The following is an 18,345-nucleotide window of genomic DNA, read 5'->3' as shown; positions in this document are numbered from 1 at the left end:
GCTTTATTTTATTGTGTACTTGCACAACGAAATGCTGAGATCAGCTGATATAAAGCGACCTGTACCTCCTTCTCCAGCGGAGACGGTGCCTCCGAGCTTCATTCAGAGACTACAGAGCTCCACGGTGAGACAGGGCAGCCAGGTGAGGCTGGATGTTCGAGTCACCGGGATCCCCGCACCTGGGGTAAAATTCTACAGAGAAGGGGCCGAGATCCAGAGCTCCACCGACTTCAGAATCATCCAGGACGGAGACCTGCACAGCTTGCTGATTGCTGAAGCCTTCCCAGAGGATTCTGGGACGTATTCGGTGACAGCCACCAACAGCAGCGGACGGGCCACCTCCACAGCCGAACTGCTGGTTCAGGGTAAGAACCGTTCGTCTCTGCTTCTTCTTCCTTTTGGAAATTGCTTTGATGAAAAACACAGACTAAAGAAGAGACATTTTCAGGCGAAGAAGCCGTTCCAGCAAAGAAAACAAAGACCTTGATTTCAACCGCCCAGATTTCAGAGACCCGACACACCAGAGTAGAAAAGGTAAAAAAATCCTCAAAGAAATGTGTGATTGTCTAATTTACTCATACTTAATCTAACTTCATGAACTCTGCTGTCCGTCCCCAGAAGATGGAGGCCAGTTTCCAGGCCTCCGCCATGATGGAGATGCAGATAGAGGGCGCAGAGCTGGCTCACAAGACTCCACCCAGAGTTCCTCCGAAACCCACATCCAAGTCACCAACTCAGCCATCACTGGTGGCCAAGGTGACCGGGGGACGGCAACAGTCACCGTCACCTGTCAGACATGTGAAGGCACCCACACCCACGCCTGTCAGGTGGGTAGAGTCTGGGAGGGGTTAACGCTGGCTGTTATTTGCCTGTTCGTAACTTTTACATGGAAAGAAGTCAGCGAATGATTACTGACAGAGATCTGCTGATCGGTGTGCTCGATGAATAAACCAATCAGGGCAGCTGTGTAACTCTCAGTCTCACCTTTCAGGGCAGTCCCGTCCCCTATCGCCGCACACAAGCAGGCCGCCGGTGACGTCCTCCCGCCCTGGAAGCAGGAAGACTACGTGGCCGAGGGCAGGACTGTCACTCAGTTGGTCCGGGAGCAGCAGGTCACCATGGTCAAACAGGTGAGCATCCCTGGGGTAGCACGACATATTCCCATCCACAGATAAACCATTCCAGGAGACACTTCACAAAAAATGGGCATTTTCAATGAAACGTGAGGTTCCCAGATTCCTGAGTCTCTCTTCTTCGGGTTCAGCTGCGTTACCATCAGCTCCCTGACTGTGTTTGGTCATGAAATATTACTTCCACTTCTCTATTTGTGACGTTCATGTCTCACAGCCTCTGCGGTGGATTTCAGGTCCTTGTTTAAAGGTATTATGGGTTTACTCTGAAAAACAGAACCTGCCATCCACCTTCCTCCACCTTACAGCCAATTCTTTTCCATGTGTTCCTTGTTCTAATGTGCCTGATTGTTTGCCCTGCTCATATTCACATCATTGGCACAGCATCACACAGCAGTCTGAACATTTGGTCTTTGAAATGAAAAGAGAATCATCTGAAGCTGATGATGTGCGTTTTACCCTGGATGATGAGGGATGGGACATCTCTGCAGGCTGGGCGGGACTGTAACTTCTTTCAGCCCCACACAGATTCATACGGTGAGGGGGGGAAACATGTGAAAACTTTAAAAACCAAGAAGCAACATCTTTACTCACAGAAGAGGAGGAAAATACACCCTCAAAGAGCTGTGTCCTCTGTGTTTAACCACAAGACTTTAGCACCTGTTTCCAGTAGAGAGCAAGCCTGGCTCGGTTCAGCTGACGATGCTGTCAGAATACCTGATGTCCTCCTGATACCACATCCTCCTGATGTGTCTGAGATCGCTTCAGCTTAACTCAGAAGACTGGTCTTATTGTTTTATTGTGTCGCCACAAGATTGTGGCTGTCACTTTTCTTTGCAGCTAATGTTACTGCTGACAAACAGATGAACCAATGTGCTGTCTTCAAATGACTTTAAACCTTTAAGCTTGCATGGGTCAGGCTTTAAAAACCGTAGTACCTCATTATCTCATTTGGATAACTGGAGTCAGGCTAAGCTTTGCAAAAAACTGGAAGCTGGGGAGACAGCTAATCTGGCTCTGCCCGTAATCCAAGATCTACCTCTGAAGCTCATTCAATAGCCTCTTGTTTATTGGACAACCATCCAGCCCAGAGTTTTAGACCTGCGTTAACAGAGTCGAGCTAACTAAACCCAGTCTATATGCAAATTTGGGCAAATCAGGTCTTTCTCCCAGCTCTGTATTTTTCTTTGAACGAGGGGATGGAGATACTTACCAAAGTGATTTCCCCCATGAACCTGTCTGTTTCTGTACCGCTGTGCTGGATGTCCTGAGATCTGTTGTGTCTCCAGGCTGAGGGAGGGAAAAGAGCGGGGGCAGTGGCCACCGTGGTGGCTGCCGTCGACCTTGCTCGTGTCCGTCAGCCCGCGCTTGTCGAGGGGGGTCGAGCTGAAGAGGACGAGGCTGTAGAGGTGGACTTAAGGCAGCAGGCAGCCGCCGTGGCTGCTGATCAAAGCTATCAAGCTGCTTTGACATCAACAAGAGTGCAAAGTGGGCACATGCTTTCTACTGCTCAGGAGTTTACACGTGAAGCAGCCGTGCTGCAGCCTCAGGTTAGCTAGGCCTCCAGTGAACAACGATTACCAAGAGATTTGACCAAACTATCAGCAGATTTGAATTCTTTCATTTATTTTTTATTTTGGTATTTTACTCAGCCCCCCCCCCCCCCCCTTTTTGCTGAAGAGAACAGATGGATGTTTTATTTTCCATCAAAATGAAAAAGTTACAAAAAATGATTTTGCACAATTACAAAAAGAGTATCTCAGAAAAAACAGTCCATATGTCCGATCAATTATTTAATTATGTATGAAATGTGTCTTTGGGCAAAGTCTTGTTTGAATTATTTGGTGAATAATGACCGATTCATCTCTGTGAAGTCACCTCGTAGTCAACCATAAAAAAGACATTTGAAGCACAAATCTCTTGATAATCACATAGTCATCTTCTAAATATACTGTGCAGATTTTAAAATCCTCCTGAGGTTCTGACTCTTGTTGTGTTGGTTGCTCCAGATTCAGGGAGTGACAGAAATCTCCTCCCGTGTGGACACTGGTCTCACCCCGTCTCCAGTTCCACAATTCACAGTTTCTAAAGTGTCTGTCCCAAAACTCGAGTCTAGCAGTGAGGTAAGACAGGAAGCATCAGGCGAGCTGTGGACAATAATAATGTGATAGGACCGTTGCTGTGGCAAGCTTATTGAACTGCTGATTGGCTGAAATGCAAACTTGTGTTTTAATGCAGTGTCAACGTGATCAAATATTATCCATAAAATAACTAAATCAATCCTCCCTTAACCTTCTTTTGCTTCATCCCCTTATTTAATAAACTTGATTGATCCGGTACCTCCTATTAATCCATCTTAATTAAAGTCCCTCTATCTGACCCTGTTGTAGCATTAATCAGACTAACGTGCCATAGCTCCTCTGTGCTGTGGTTTAACACACATTTCAGAAAAGACTCAACAGTATTTTCTTGATGACGGTGTGGCTCTTCCTCTTTGGGTCGGTCAGGTTTCCATCGCCGGCTCGGCCATGGCCACTCTGCACAAAGAGTTATCCTCGTCTTCTGCCACTATTCGAAAGATCATCAAGCCTGTCAAGTCTCCCAGTCCATCTCGCAGAGTAGCAGAGACCAGAGAGATGCTGGAGACCATCCCACCACCGTTCAAACACTTCACTGACAAACATCAGAGTCGTTCTGGCTCTGAGTTACAGACCGGGGTGGTGTACTCAGGCAGAATGGAGAGAATGTATGAGGACTGGGGAGCCCAGGTTTGTAATGTAGCTCAGAGAGCTGGGTCTAAACAGGACAAGAAAACCTGATGTGGATGTAAGATCCATACGATCCGTTAGCTGCCAACAGCTGGCCAAAGTATCGTGAATTTTATCAGATATTTTCAAGATGATAAATCCTAATATGAGCTGCCTGATTAGATCCTCGTTCACAGGCTGAAAAACCTCTATTTGAACCCTGGAAAAATCTGATTGAAAGGGCAGAAGTTACCCCGGGTTTGAATGCTCCTGATTTCATTGACATTTTCACCATTTATTAGACTAAAGAACAGCTGAAGAAAAATGTTGTGGCACACAGGTCATACTTCTGGTTTTTACAACTTCTCTTGATGGTTTTCTTGATTTCTGTGAAAATCCATAATTAAATATCCCTGTAATAAACTTTAACTGGCTTCTCCATGCTATTGACAACCTCATTCTCACCTCTGCAGCCCATCCAGCCTTCCCTCCATCATATGTGCTATGTTATCTCTTCTTCATCGTGTGTGTGTGTGTGTTGGTTGTTTCTGTCACTGTGTCCATGTGTGGGATCTATAGCTGCTGTAGTTTTTCAGCCTAATGTTCCCAACATACCTGTGAATATCTTACAGGTGGTGGAGGCAGCTGCGGTGCCTTCTGCCGGTGGTGCCGTGGTCCCTCCCACGCTGATTTCTGTGAGTGGACTGCCCTCAGATCACATGTCCACACTGTTTAGGGAAAGAGACCTTTTTGTAAAGATGTTGTGATATTTTTTTGTGCAGGGATTGAAGAACACAAATGTGATCGAGGGCGAGTCTGTGACCCTGGAGTGCCAGATCAGCGGTCATCCCACCCCCATCATTATGTGGTTCAGAGAGGACTACAAGATTGAGAGCTCCATTGATTTCCAGATCACCTACGAGAACGGATTTGCCAGACTGGTGATCCGTGAAGCATTCGCTGAAGACAGCGGCCGCTTCACCTGCACAGCTACCAATGAGGCGGGAACTGTCAGCACGTCCTGTTACCTGCTTGTCCAGGGTCAGTGCAAGCAGAATGCAGTGTCACTCACACAGGAAGTAATCTTCTTTCGTAGTATGCTGTAACATACTGAGGAACGATGCCCAGCCTGTCCAGCAGATATCAGGATAACTTTAATTTGAGCCCTTTTTTCCTCAGAGACTGTTCACATGCATGCACCGAGCCCTGTTCTTGATACACACAGGACCTGAAATCTTCCCGTAACATAATCTCATCCCTTCCCGTCTATACGTTCTGCATATTCATGCGTTTACAGTGATGAACTGTCTTTCCCCACCAGTGTCTGAAGACATCGAGAGCAGAGAGGAGATTGCTGTTGTTACAGAACATGTTGAAACTGCTCAGTGAGTCACTTAAAGTTTGAGTTACATTCATCAAATCGTCAAACATATTGGTTTCTTATTTTACATCACTGAAACGGATGACAAGCGGTACAGGTTGGGCCTGAAAATAAGGAAACATTTTTATTTCCAGATTAAGAGAAACCAGAGAGGAGACCCAGGTGAGCATGGTGGAGTCAGAGTCTGCTGCTGCTGCTCCCTTCTTTATCAAGAAACCCACCATCCAGAAGCTAGTGGAGGGTGGAAGTGTTGTGTTTGAATGTCAGATTGGGGGAAGCCCCAAACCACACATCATCTGGAAGAAGAGTGGTGTCCCACTCACTACCGGATACAGGTGAGTAATACCTGTGCTCAGGTTTTCACTGTCCTTACATGGAGACCTTTGTGGTTTACGTGATCTATATTTTATCTGACGTGTGAATGCAGCTGCAAAACAAATCCCCTAACTCAAGGACTAAAGTGCTAAAGTCATCACTGTAAAACTGTAAGAAATGAACACGTCATTAGAGCTCAGCTTTCTACCAGAATACACAACTCGGACCCCCCCTCTCAAACCCAACTGACACCAATCCTAAAGTCCCTGTCAGATATAACACAGGATTAGCAAAACCAAACATCTGGCTCATGGTTCAGCTACGGTCAACTGTCTCACCCAGTAATGAGCCGTCAGCACATTAAGCTCCAGCTCTCATTCCTGCTTCTGCATTGAGATCAATCCCTTTAGACCTGAATCCATGATTTTATCTTCAGTGGGCTCTTAGGACAAACGGTGCTGGTAAGACGAAGTATGGGTAAAATATTAGGACACTGTTTGCTCCTATTGTGATGGATCACGCTGCAGCCTTCAGGGGCCTGTAATGCTCATTCCCCTCCATCAGATACAAAGTTGCCTACAAGAAGGAGACTGGAGAGTGCCGTTTAGAGATCTCCATGACCTTCGCCGATGACGCTGGAGAATATGCCGTGTTTGCCAAGAATAAGCTTGGAGAAGTCTCTGCCTCCGCCAGTCTGCTGGAGGAAGGTCAGTAAATACTGCAGTGATGGCAAACTGCTGTCCTAAAGATATAACACAAGGAGCAGAGATAAAGGGACTGTCAGTGGATATTATGCCATACAGCTCATGCAGAAACAGTTAGCTTGCACAGTCCTTAAAGAGATGATGGAAACTACTTGAACTCATAGGATTGTTTTTTTATTTTGTTTTTTTGCCAACAGAGGAATATGAAGCCTACATGAAGAAACAGGAAGCAATGTTTAAGACTGAAGTGACATCCATTGTGCAAGAGCCCAAGGTGGGAGATATTCCCCCTGTCACTGTCACAACAATGGAGAAGATAACCACCACCATTATCTCTGGACAGGTAGAGAATCCTTAGCCATAGCTGTGATCATAATACAAAACCAAACCATGTCAAAGCCATCATAAGGAACTAGATGGTTATGTGGAGTGTTTGTCACTATCCTGTGTAATAGTTTATATGAGCTCCAGTGAGCTGTTTACAAAAAAAAGTCTGGAGATGCCACAAAGTCCCAAATCCTGATAGAACAGTTAGTATGTGGACACCTCTATCATTTTGTGTGCTGTATATCACATCATGATGATGAGTACAGCACAAACTTAAGTAAGCACTTTACCTTGAGATTAAGTAAAAACCTGGGGTCCCTGTAGCTGCAGATACTGCTGTTGTCAGTAGTAACTGCAGTTGATATTGTAATTCAGAGCGCACTGTCAGACTAAGCTCTCATTAGAATTGGTGTCGTTGAATTTCCCACACTACCTGGTTGACTATCCAGCTTTAGTAAAACCTTTATGTGCCTTTAAATATGCGTTAAATATGCACGTTATTGGTCATTTTCGTAATCTACAAAGACCTTTCCTTGGGCTTGACTATGATCAGGACCCACTGACTGACATCATATCATATCTGCAGGAATTCCATCTGTCTGTCATTGAGCAGAGGATCATCCAGGAGATTGAGTTTACCATTATGAAAATCAGCTACAGAGAGATTGTGACAGAGGACGGAGAGTTGATGGTGACTGCCACTGAGACTGAGGCGGTACAGCCAGCCTTTGACACGCCAGTGAAAAGTTACAGGATCATGGAGGGGATGAGCGCTACTTTCCACTGCAAGATGTCTGGAATGCCGCTCCCCAAGGTGCTGAATCTTTAAGAAATATGTTACAATTAGAGAAATGGTCTTGAAATACATAAAAAGCTCTAAAGTAGAGTTCACATGATTTTACGATCACGTCGTATCTCTTGGCAGATTGCTTGGTTCAAAGATGGCCAGCGTATTAGGGCTGGAGACCATTACCAAATAGAGGTTCTTCAGGATGGACGGGCCAGCCTTCGCCTGCCTGTAGTGATACCCGAAGATGAAGGCGTGTACACCGCGTTTGCCACCAACATGAAGGGTAATGCTGTCAGTTCTGGGAAGCTCTATGTGGAGCCATGTGAAACAGTAACACCTCAGCAATTCACACCACAGCCAGCAGTGCAGAGGATCAGGTAAAGAAATTCACAAAGCTTGAAACAGGGAACACTGACGATAAGGGAAATGACAAGGATTAATACTTTCTCAGGTCCACATCTCCTCGCTCTCTGAGCCGCTCACCTGGCCGTTCTCCCAGTCGTTCACCTGGACGTTCTCCTGCTCGTCGGCTAGATGAGACTGATGAGGCTCAGCTAGAAAGACTCTACAAGCCTGTTTTTGTCATGAAGCCTTCATCATATAAATGTTCTGAGGGACAAACTGCCAGATTTGACCTGAAGGTTGTGGGCAGACCAATGCCTGAGACGTACTGGTTCCACAATGGTGAGTACAACAAAGAGGAAATCTTCAAAAAGAGTTTGAACAAAATTTGTTGATCTCACAAGCCATTCAACTATCTTCCTCTCAGGGCAACAAATAGTTAGTGACCACACCCACAAGATCGTGGTTAAAGAGGATGGCACTCAGTCCCTGATCATCGTCCCAGCTTTGCCACAAGACTCCGGGGAATGGACTGTGGTGGCTCAGAACAGAGCTGGACGCACATCCATCTCCGTCACTCTCGCTGTTGATGGTAAGAATGCAACTTCATATTCTCTCAACTTGAAGTTTCTTCCAGAATGAAAAATGTTGGGGGATTGGCTTACTTTCATTTAACTTTCTTTTTCAGCCAAGGAAACCCTGGTGCGTCCACAGTTCACTGAGAAACTGAGGAACATCAGTGTGAAGCAGGGCACTCTGGTTGAACTGGCTGTCAAAGCCATTGGAAACCCACTGCCTGATATCGTCTGGCTGAAGAACAGCGACATCATCACCCCACACAAGCACCCAAGCATCAAGTATGTTCTGTGACTTTAGCATTAAATGTAGATCACATCTGTTTGCTTCAATGACCTTGATGCAGCAACACACTTTTTTTAATGAAACTCTGCGTTTGTGGAGAGTAAAATTATTCCTCAAAGCAACCTGAGATTTTCATTTCAACTAAAAACACGTGTCAAATGTCAATTCTTCTCTAAAATGAGAATTTGATTTTCCAGGATTGAAGGAACCAGAGGAGAGGCTAAATTCCAGATCCCATCAGCAGCTGGCTCAGACAGCGCCTGGTACACCGCTACAGCCATCAATAAGGCTGGCAGAGATACCACTCGCTGCAGAGTCAATGTTGAGGTGGAATATGCTGAGCCTGAACCAGAGAGGAAACTCATCATTCCCAAAGGAACATACAAAGCCAAAGAGATCGCTCCTCCAGAGGTGGAGCCGCTTCATCTGCGATATGGTCAAGAGCAGTGGGAGGAAGGCGACCTTTATGACAAAGAGAAGCAGCAAAAACCACAGTTCAAGAAGAAGCTGACATCTGTCCGCATGAAGCGCTTCGGTCCAGCTCATTTTGAGTGCAGACTGACTCCTATTGGTGACCCCACAATGGTGGTGGAGTGGCTGCACGACGGCAAACCTCTGGCTGCTGCTAACAGATTGCGCATGGTGAATGAATTTGGTTACTGCAGCCTGGACTATGAAGCCGCTTATGCTAGAGACAGCGGCGTCATTACCTGCAGAGCGACCAACAAGTACGGAGTTGACCAAACCTCAGCCACCCTGATTGTCAAGGATGAGAAGGGCCTTGTTGAGGAAACACAACTTCCTGAAGGAAGGAAAGGTGCCCACCGGATCGATGAGATAGAGCGTTTGGCTCATGAAGGTGGACCTTATGGAGTCACTGCTGAAGAAGAAACAGAGAAGATGAAGCCTGAGATCGTCCTTGTTCCAGAACCAATCAGAGTTTTAGAGGGTGAAACGGCTCGATTCCGCTGCAGAGTGACCGGATATCCAGCACCAAAAGTTAACTGGTACCTCAATGGACAACTTATCCGCAAAAGCAAGAGATACAGACTTCGCTATGATGGCATTTACTACTTGGAGATAACTGACATCAAATCATATGATTCAGGGGAGGTCAGAGTCGTAGCAGATAACAATCTGGGCTCCGTTGAGCACGTCGTAAAACTGGAGATTCAGCAGAAGGAGGACTTCAGAACTCATCTGCGCCGCGCCCCTGAGGCTAAGCCAGCCGAGGCTGCACCTGAACCTGGAAAAGTACCATTTGAGGTAGTTAAAGCTGAAAAGCCTACAGAGGACACTCAGCTGAAAGAGGTCGTCAAACTCAAGAAGGCCCAGAGAATTGTCCATGAGAAAGCCAGTGAGGAGTCAGAGGAGCTGAGGAGTAAGTTCAAGCGCAGGACAGAGGAAGGCTATTACGAGTCTATTACCGCAGTGGATCTCAAGTCTCGCAAGAGAGATGACTCCTATGAGGACCTGCTGAGGAAGACAAAGGAGGAACTGCTTCATCGTGCCAAGGAGAAGGAGGAGGCTGAGAAGAAGAAGGAGGAAGAGCATCGCCAAGTTACTGCCAAGCCTCTAAAACCAGAGAGGGTCAAGCTCTCACCCAGCATGGAAGCGCCAAAGATCCTTGAGCGTATCACCAGCCAGACAGTCGCACAGGGTGACGAAGTCAAGTTTAGAGTCAGAGTTGTCGGCAGACCAGAACCTGAGTGTCAGTGGTTCAAGAATGGAGTTCAGCTGGAGAAGTCTGACCGTGTCTACTGGTACTGGCCTGAGGACCATGTTTGTGAACTGGTGATCAGGGATGTCACAGCAGAGGATTCTGCCAGTGTCATGGTTAAAGCTTCCAGTACTGCTGGAGAGACTTCAAGCCACGCTTTCCTGTTGGTGCAAGGTAACACAGACCTTGATCATGTACATATAATTCTGATTTTAAATCCTGCATTCTCTGAATAATGCTCTGGTGTCATTTCTGCAGCAAAACAAGTCATTAACTTCACTCAGAAGTTGGAGGACGTCAGTGCCAAGGAGAAGGATACCGTGGCTACCTTTGAGTGTGAAACCAACGAGCCTTTTGTGAAGGTCAAATGGCTGAAGAATAATGTGGAGATCTTCTCTGGAGACAAATACAGAATGCACTCTGACAGAAAGGTTCACTTCCTATCTGTGCTGATGATCGAAATGAGGGATGATACTGAATATACATGCGTGGCTGTAGAAGATGATACTGTCAGGACAACCGCCAAGCTTAATGTTGAAGGTGGGTTAGGTTCTTCATATTCTGTTCATTAGGTAATGAAATCAACACAGTTCATTATTAATTATTCCAAATACATAAACGGTTACCTCAAGGTACTTTATATGGTATATACTTTGTGACTGACTTGAACTCTTGTTGTATTATGTGACCAACAGGAGCTCCTCTGGAGCTGTTAAAGCAGCTGGAGAGCACCGAGGTGCCCGAGACTTACTCCGGAGAGTTTGAATGTATTGTCTCTCGTGAAGATGCCGAAGGCAGCTGGTACTTTGGAGATAATCTGCTGACTCCTGGCAGTAAATACGTCATCTCCTCCCGCCGTGGAAGACACACTCTCTCTGTGAAAGACGTCAAGAAGGAAGACCAGGGAGAATATACCTTCAAAGTGGGCGAGTTTAAGACAAGTGCCTCTCTGAAGATGAAATGTGAGTTGCTGTTCCCATGGCACTGAATTGGATATGGATGATGAAACTCTATGGACGGAAGTTATTGTATTTAAGAAGTAAAGTTAAGTCTACTGTTCAGACTACAACAAAATGTGTTACTGGAATTCGGGCTAACCATCTTCTCCTGTTTGTGGACAAACCATTTCTACTTTCCCTCAAAATACATTTAAATCTAAAAGTGCCAAGTTTTTATAAAAGTGCCACAAACCCAATTCCAAAAACGATGCGGTGCTGTGTAAAATAAAGATTAAAAACAGAATACTTTGATTTGCAAATCTTATAAAGCCATATTTTATTCATAATCAAACATAGAAAACATATCAAGGGGTGAGAAAGGTGAGAAAATTAACCATTTTAATACAAGTTTATTTTGTATTTGAGGCAGCGACATGTCTCAAAAACAGGCCCACGTGTCCCATGGTGTAGCATCGCTGGGTGTTTGGTTGCAGTTTAGCAGCGTGCTGCTCAAACACGAAGGCCTTCCTGAAACACACGTCTGCATGGAGCAGATGTTTCTCTAAAGCCCGTTCATACCTTTCAGCCCCGATGGGGCCTTTCCAGACACACACACACACACACACACACACACACACACACACACACACACACACACACACACATCGCATGTAGAGTGCTAACAGTGACATTTTTATTTTTTAGTGCGTCCAGTGACCTTGATGCAGCCTTTGTCTGACATGACCGTCTGCGAGGGTGACATCGCTCAGCTTGAGGTCAAGTTCTCCCAGGAGAATGTTGAAGGAACCTGGATGAAGAAGGGGCAGCCCATCACAGCCTCCAGCCGTGTGCATATAGTTATTGACAAACAAATTCACAAACTCCTTATAGAAGATACAACCAAGGACGACTTTGGAATGTATTCCTTCGAGGTTCCTGATCATGGAATTTCAACCTCTGCAAAGCTGGTCATTCAGAGTGGGTCACCTCAGATGCACATGTTTTTCTTTAATGACTTTGTTTCAAAATAAAATCCTATAATCAAAATATCTCATCTTGCAGCTATTGGCATCCTGATCCCACTGAAGGACAGTCATGCAATTGAGGGTACAAAGGTCGTCCTAGAGGCAAAGATCTCTGCTCAGGACATCAGCTCAGTCAAATGGTACCACAATGACAACCTGCTGACAGCCAGTGAGCGAATCCAGATGGTGGCAAAGGGAGCTAAGCAGCGCCTGGTTTTCACCAGAACATACGCTTCAGATGAAGGACACTACAAACTGGTGGTTGGCCGAGCTGACACCAGCTGCAGATTTACTGTTGAGCGTAAGTTACGCCATTATGAGGTCCAAGCATGTTTTGGAGTTTTACTACTGTAGTTGCATCATCTATATTCTGGAATGACCTGGAAGCTAAGTTTATGAATCTTTAGGTCTAATATGAAGCCTTGAGGCGACTTTTGTTGTGATTTGGCGCTATATAAATAAAATCGAATTGAATTGAATTAATAAACCATGACCACCACTAGTCACATGAAGTTTACCTGTAGAAAACTATTAAGAAACTACATGAGAGTCATGACATGAGAGTCTTTGCTTTCAGCTTCCAGAAATCTTATTCAAGCTGATTACCTGACAAGGGTCATTAATATTTGCTTGGCAACATAAGAAATGATTTTTCTGCTGAACACAATAGTTTCAGATTCTGCTGAATGCAACTTTCTTTAAAATCATATGAAAACTTGCACCTGCTTCTTACATATATAGTCTGACATGAACATCATGACCTCGTGGCATTTACAAAACTAGAACCAAGCCCATGTGGTGCATCTTTATTATTGAATGAGTCAGATGGATAATTGTGAAAAAGTGAAAGCAAGTCATCTACATTTCCTACAATTTTATTGTACATGTACAATAAAAATGGCTATTCTATTCTATTCTATTCTATTCTATTCTACTGTACATCAGTTCGAGGCTTAACTATCGTTCTGTCTCAACAGCTGTCCAGATTGTGACACCAATGAAAGACAAACAGTGCTCCGAGTCTGAAAATGTCACCTTCGAGGTTGAGGTCTCTCACCCAGGCATTGACGCTTTCTGGACCTTTAAGAGGCAGCCGATTAAAGCTGGTCCCCAGTACAAGATGGAGTCCAAGGACAAGAGGCATAGGCTCACGGTCATGAATGCAATGAAGGATGAAGAGGGCGAGTACATGTTTGCTGCTGGTGAGAAGATGTGCAGTGCTTCACTCACCGTAACAGGTACGCAAAACACACTTTTATTGCACACTTAAATAGTTCAGAGAAGATTTCTGTCACCAGGCAGTAACTGGCTATCTCCTTTCCCCAGGTGGTGCCATTAAGAAGCCCCTGCATGATTTGGTGGTAGCTGACTCCCAGACCGCTGTGCTGCAGTGTGAAGTTGCTAACCCATCCGCAGAGGGCAAGTGGCTAAAAGACGGTCAGCCTGTTGACTTCAACGAGAACGTGCTGAGCGAGGTGGACGGTGCTGTCAGACGCCTCGTTATCATCATCACTAAGGCCACTGACGTTGGAGAGTACACTTACCAGGTCGCCACCTCCAAGACCTCAGCCAACCTGAAAGTCGAGGGTAGGTCCAGCTTTCCATGGAAACACACACGTAGATCATACAGCCAATGCGGATCAGGAGGTTAGGAAGCTGAATTTGTTTGTGAAGGTGCTTAAAGTGTTTCTTTGAACACGGGCTGCCTCTTTATTCATGTCCAGTCCAGTTTTCAGAGCAATTATATTTTTCTGTCTTATGTCTCTTCACTGATATGAAGAAATATTGTGTCAACACATAACAGACAACTGAGCAAAGAACCAGTTTGCAGTTGTTACCAGCAACCTGCCATAAAAACACACCATTTGTTGACTCTATGAGTGCAGACATTTCTTCCAAATGATCGAATGATACTTTAAATTTAAATCATTTAGATCTAGTCTGCTGACTCGTACCTGCCCACAGCAACAACCACAAAGACCCACCCTGTGAGAGTTTAATTCTGGACTCAGCCACTTCACTTGTTTAACTGTTACCTTGCCTCTTGGTGTTTTTCTCCACAGCTGTCAAAGTCAAGAAGACCCTGAAGAACCTGAATGTAGTCCAGACTCAAGAAGCCACGTTCAGCCTTGAACTGACCCATGAGGATGTAAGGGGAGCACAGTGGATCAAGAATGGCGTTGAGATCCAGCCCAGTGATAAATATGAAATCAGTATTGAAGGCACACTTCACACATTGAAGGTCAAGAACTGCAGCACACAGGATGAGTCTGTTTACTCCTTCAAACTGGGAAAACTGTCTGCAAGTGCCAGACTCAATGTGGAAAGTAAGTATTAACTATTGATTTTGGAATAAAACAAAAAGCTTTTTGGCTCTGTGCCTACAAGGTTGGGAAATTTACCTAAACCACATGGGACCTCTAGATTCCTAAAGCTTTTTACCAACAGAAGACCTCTTTTCCCACAGCCATTAAGATCCTGAAGAAGCCAAAGGATGTGACAGCACTGTCAGGAGCAACAATTGTATTTGAAGTTGGCATCTCAGAGGATGACATCCCAGTGAAATGGATGTTCGATGACAAAGACCTGGTGTCTGACGAGCGCTACAGCATCATCTCTGAGAAGAAGAACCACAAGCTGATTGTCCACGACGTGGACGACAGCGTGCAGGGCAACTACATTGCTGTCATAGGACACCTGCAGTGCAGCGCTCACCTCGTTGTTGAGTGTAAGCATTATCACATCAGTAGTTTTTGGACGTAAAAAATGCTAAAACACAGGCCAAGGTCACGTTAGGACTAAACATGTCTGTATTTTACTCTTAGCTCTACGTGTCACAAGGCCCATGAAAAACGTGGAGGTCACAGAGACTCAGGTGGCCACATTTGAATGTGAAGTTTCTCACTTCAATGTCCCGTCCACCTGGCTGAGGGATGGTGTGGAGATTGAGATGAGTGAGAAGTTCAGGATTGTGGTTCAAGGGAAACTCCATCAGCTGAAGATCATGAACACCAGCAATGAAGACTCTGCAGAGTACACTTTTGTCTGTGGGAACGACCGCATCTCTGCAACGCTAACTGTTAACCGTAAGTTACCATCAGTGAAACTTAAACCTTTAGATTTACAATGTATCAATTCATCAATTCGTTCTTCAGAGACGTTTCACATGTTGCCAAATCATTACAATGTATCAAACCATGAAATGTCTTTAAGTAACTTTAATTGGATTCTTTCATTTCTCCTCTGAGTTGGAAATCTAAACATTTTTGTTACTAAAAAAAAGAAATAATTAGCACATTCAGATTTTCTAATTGGATATTTATGACAAATTATAAGTATAAGCCACTTTCAATTACTTTGTAGTTTAAGGTGAAAACTCTAACCGATCAGATGTTTGCACTAAGGATGACGTTACAGATTAAAAAACACAATTTTGTATTCTTCACTGTACTTAAACATCTCTTCAAACTTATTATCACTTTGCTGTTTTCCAGCTATTCTGATCACAACGATGCTTGAAGACCTGAACGCTCAGGAGAAGGACACGGTCACATTTGAGGTGAATGTGAACTACGAGGGAATAACGTACAAGTGGCTGAAGAACGGCGTGGAGATCCGCTCTACGGACCGCTGCCAGGCTCGCTGCAAACAGCTCACTCACTCTCTGAGCATCAGGAATGTTCACTTTGGAGACAGTGCCGAGTACACCTTCATGGCTGGCTCTGCAGTCACTTCAGCTAAACTTCACGTTGAGGGTAAAATGCTTTGATTCTAATTTAACTTTTCAATTGACTTTTCACATTAGATGTTTTTGGACTCCATCAACTTCAAATAAAATTATTTCAACACCTCACCGTGTTTTAGCTGGTTTTTAAATGTGTGTGTCTGTCGTTTGCCTGTACAACCATCTCCGTTACCCCTGAAAGACATTTAGAACTTACTGAAAGACTCTTAAAGCTACTCTAATGGACTATCACGAGTAACTCTGAAATAACCAGCAGAATCTAACACATTTGACATGTAGACTCACTCACAGGACACTTTGAACTTTTCAACGGACTTCTGGAAACTCCCCAAATAAGTTGATCCTCGTTAATGCCATAGGAACGCATACACGATTCTTTCTGTCACTACTAGAACCTCTAAAAGGTACCCTTCAGACCTTTTCTTACGGCCATTAATATTACTAATAGACATTTAAAACTGTGAACGTCCAAACTTCCCCAAGGACTCCTTGAATCTTGTTCTTAGTAGTACCTCCTCAATGAGGAAGAAAACCTTGCAGAGGACGACTAGAGCCTCTGGGCTCATGAGTGATTTGTTTCCATAAGGTCAGACACACTGATAGATGTAGGTAAAGTAACTGTATCTATGTCCCTGTTTTAGCCCGTGTGGTTGAATTCACCAAACACCTGCGGGACCTGAAGATCACAGAGAAGAAGAGGGCAACATTTGAATGTGAAGTTTCTGAACCAAACATCCAGGTGATGTGGATGAAAGATGGTCAGGAGCTGGAGCTGTCCGACAGGTAGAGTCCTTGATAGTCAGTTGTGGGAACAATTACTGAGTTTTACCAACATAGGGATCAACTCTTAAACCTTCTACACCTTCTTTGTTTGCTACAGGTACAAAATGACATCGGACCAGTTTGTGCACCGTCTGGTTCTGCCCTCTGTGCGTCTGTCGGACGCCGGTGAATACACCGCTGTGGCCGGTTCAAGCATGTCCAAGGGTCACCTGGCAGTCGAGGGAAGAGATGTCAGAATCTCAGAGCCAGCCACCAGGGACATCACGGTAAGATTAGGTGGTAGACTCCATAAAAATGCACCAAATCCTGGGATTTTCATACTGTCTGTCAGTTTATGTGTGACGATGACAGAAATATTTTTCAGACTTTATGATCTTTGAGAGCACACACTGCCGATCATTTAATATATTCTTTTTCAGATATTTTGTCCTACAGGAAGAGATTTCTTAATAATTGTGACAATGATTATTTTTTTAGAAATACTAGAAGGACGTTTCTGGTGTTGAGCTAATCATGTGGTGTTTTTCAGGTTGTTGAGAAGCAGAGAGCCACTTTTGAGTTTGAGGTGAATGAGGATGATGTAGAAGGTCACTGGCTGAGAAATGGAGTGGAGCTCCAGTTCACTGTGGAGGAGAGGTTCAATTATGCCACCATCAGGAAGCTCCACCGTCTCACCATCTCTGAGACCTTCAGGAGCGATGCTGGAGAGTACACCTTTTTAGCCGGCAAAAACAGGAGCTCTGTGAACCTCCACGTCAGATGTAAGAGCTCCAGTCCTGCATCAGTCCAGCACTGCTTTCCTTCTTTGCGTGAAAAACCACTGGACAGTTTCTGAAAATAAAAGTGAAAAGCTTAAAAATGATACTTGTACTGTTTAAACGTATCTGTTTCTATTATCATCAACGTATTCTTTGACCAGAGGACCAAGCAGAGTATTAACCTTTCTTTCTTCTACTTTCCTTCAGTGCCAGAGCCACCTCAGATCATCCGGGAGATGCAGCCCCAAACCGCGATCTCGGGCAGGTCAGTTCGCTTCTCGACACAGGTGAGCGGCCTTCCTCAGCCTCAGGTGTTCTGGTACAAAGATTCTGAGGTTCTGTCCACGAGCTACAAGTGCAAGTTCCTCCATGATGGAGATGAGCATACGCTGCTGCTGCTTGAAGTCTTCCCTGAAGATGCAGGCATCTATAGCTGTGAGGCCAAAAACAACTACGGAGAGGTGACGAGCTCTGCATCTCTCACTGTGGAAGGTACATATGGAGTGTTTGATTGGAATTATGAATTATTAGCCACCAAATCGAGCGATGACTTACGGTGTCTTTGTCTTTTCTGCAGTTCCGGAGGTGGTTGAAGCCGTGGCTCAGGTTTCCCCTCCAGTCCTCATCGCTCCCATGAGGGACCTGCTGATCTCAGAAGGACATCCTGCCCAGTTCCAGTGCAGCGTCTCTGGGGAAGGTATTGACCGTTACTCGTCCCCTTTACTGTCATACGGCATTTTAAATACTCATTGACCATAAATCCTGTCGCAGCTGTCATC

General features: G+C 45.0%; 1 protein-coding gene across 1 annotated transcript in view; it reads left to right on the top strand.

Annotated features, from left to right (window-relative positions):
- Positions 1-18,345, top strand: part of LOC113007498 (titin-like) — a 175,495-nt gene that overhangs the window by 6,594 nt on the left and 150,556 nt on the right. Inside the window, exons 4-37 of the mRNA XM_080290769.1 lie at positions 78-365; positions 449-534; positions 619-827; positions 992-1,130; positions 2,420-2,680; positions 3,140-3,253; positions 3,638-3,898; positions 4,510-4,572; positions 4,660-4,918; positions 5,199-5,262; positions 5,393-5,593; positions 6,138-6,280; positions 6,475-6,620; positions 7,191-7,418; positions 7,530-7,771; positions 7,846-8,078; positions 8,164-8,328; positions 8,425-8,593; positions 8,795-10,491; positions 10,576-10,857; positions 11,013-11,279; positions 11,961-12,233; positions 12,318-12,581; positions 13,258-13,518; positions 13,607-13,867; positions 14,344-14,607; positions 14,748-15,008; positions 15,106-15,366; positions 15,775-16,035; positions 16,667-16,808; positions 16,906-17,074; positions 17,338-17,569; positions 17,774-18,058; positions 18,144-18,263. Of these exons, the coding sequence (XP_080146895.1) occupies positions 78-365; positions 449-534; positions 619-827; positions 992-1,130; positions 2,420-2,680; positions 3,140-3,253; positions 3,638-3,898; positions 4,510-4,572; positions 4,660-4,918; positions 5,199-5,262; positions 5,393-5,593; positions 6,138-6,280; positions 6,475-6,620; positions 7,191-7,418; positions 7,530-7,771; positions 7,846-8,078; positions 8,164-8,328; positions 8,425-8,593; positions 8,795-10,491; positions 10,576-10,857; positions 11,013-11,279; positions 11,961-12,233; positions 12,318-12,581; positions 13,258-13,518; positions 13,607-13,867; positions 14,344-14,607; positions 14,748-15,008; positions 15,106-15,366; positions 15,775-16,035; positions 16,667-16,808; positions 16,906-17,074; positions 17,338-17,569; positions 17,774-18,058; positions 18,144-18,263 (8,571 nt within the window). The remainder of the gene's footprint in view (positions 1-77; positions 366-448; positions 535-618; positions 828-991; positions 1,131-2,419; positions 2,681-3,139; positions 3,254-3,637; positions 3,899-4,509; positions 4,573-4,659; positions 4,919-5,198; positions 5,263-5,392; positions 5,594-6,137; positions 6,281-6,474; positions 6,621-7,190; positions 7,419-7,529; positions 7,772-7,845; positions 8,079-8,163; positions 8,329-8,424; positions 8,594-8,794; positions 10,492-10,575; positions 10,858-11,012; positions 11,280-11,960; positions 12,234-12,317; positions 12,582-13,257; positions 13,519-13,606; positions 13,868-14,343; positions 14,608-14,747; positions 15,009-15,105; positions 15,367-15,774; positions 16,036-16,666; positions 16,809-16,905; positions 17,075-17,337; positions 17,570-17,773; positions 18,059-18,143; positions 18,264-18,345) is intronic.

The sequence above is a fragment of the Astatotilapia calliptera genome, chromosome 16 (assembly GCF_964374335.1).
Source record: "Astatotilapia calliptera chromosome 16, fAstCal68.1, whole genome shotgun sequence".
Lineage (NCBI taxonomy): Eukaryota > Metazoa > Chordata > Actinopteri > Cichliformes > Cichlidae > Astatotilapia > Astatotilapia calliptera.
This window is presented reverse-complemented; position numbering and strand designations above follow the sequence as displayed.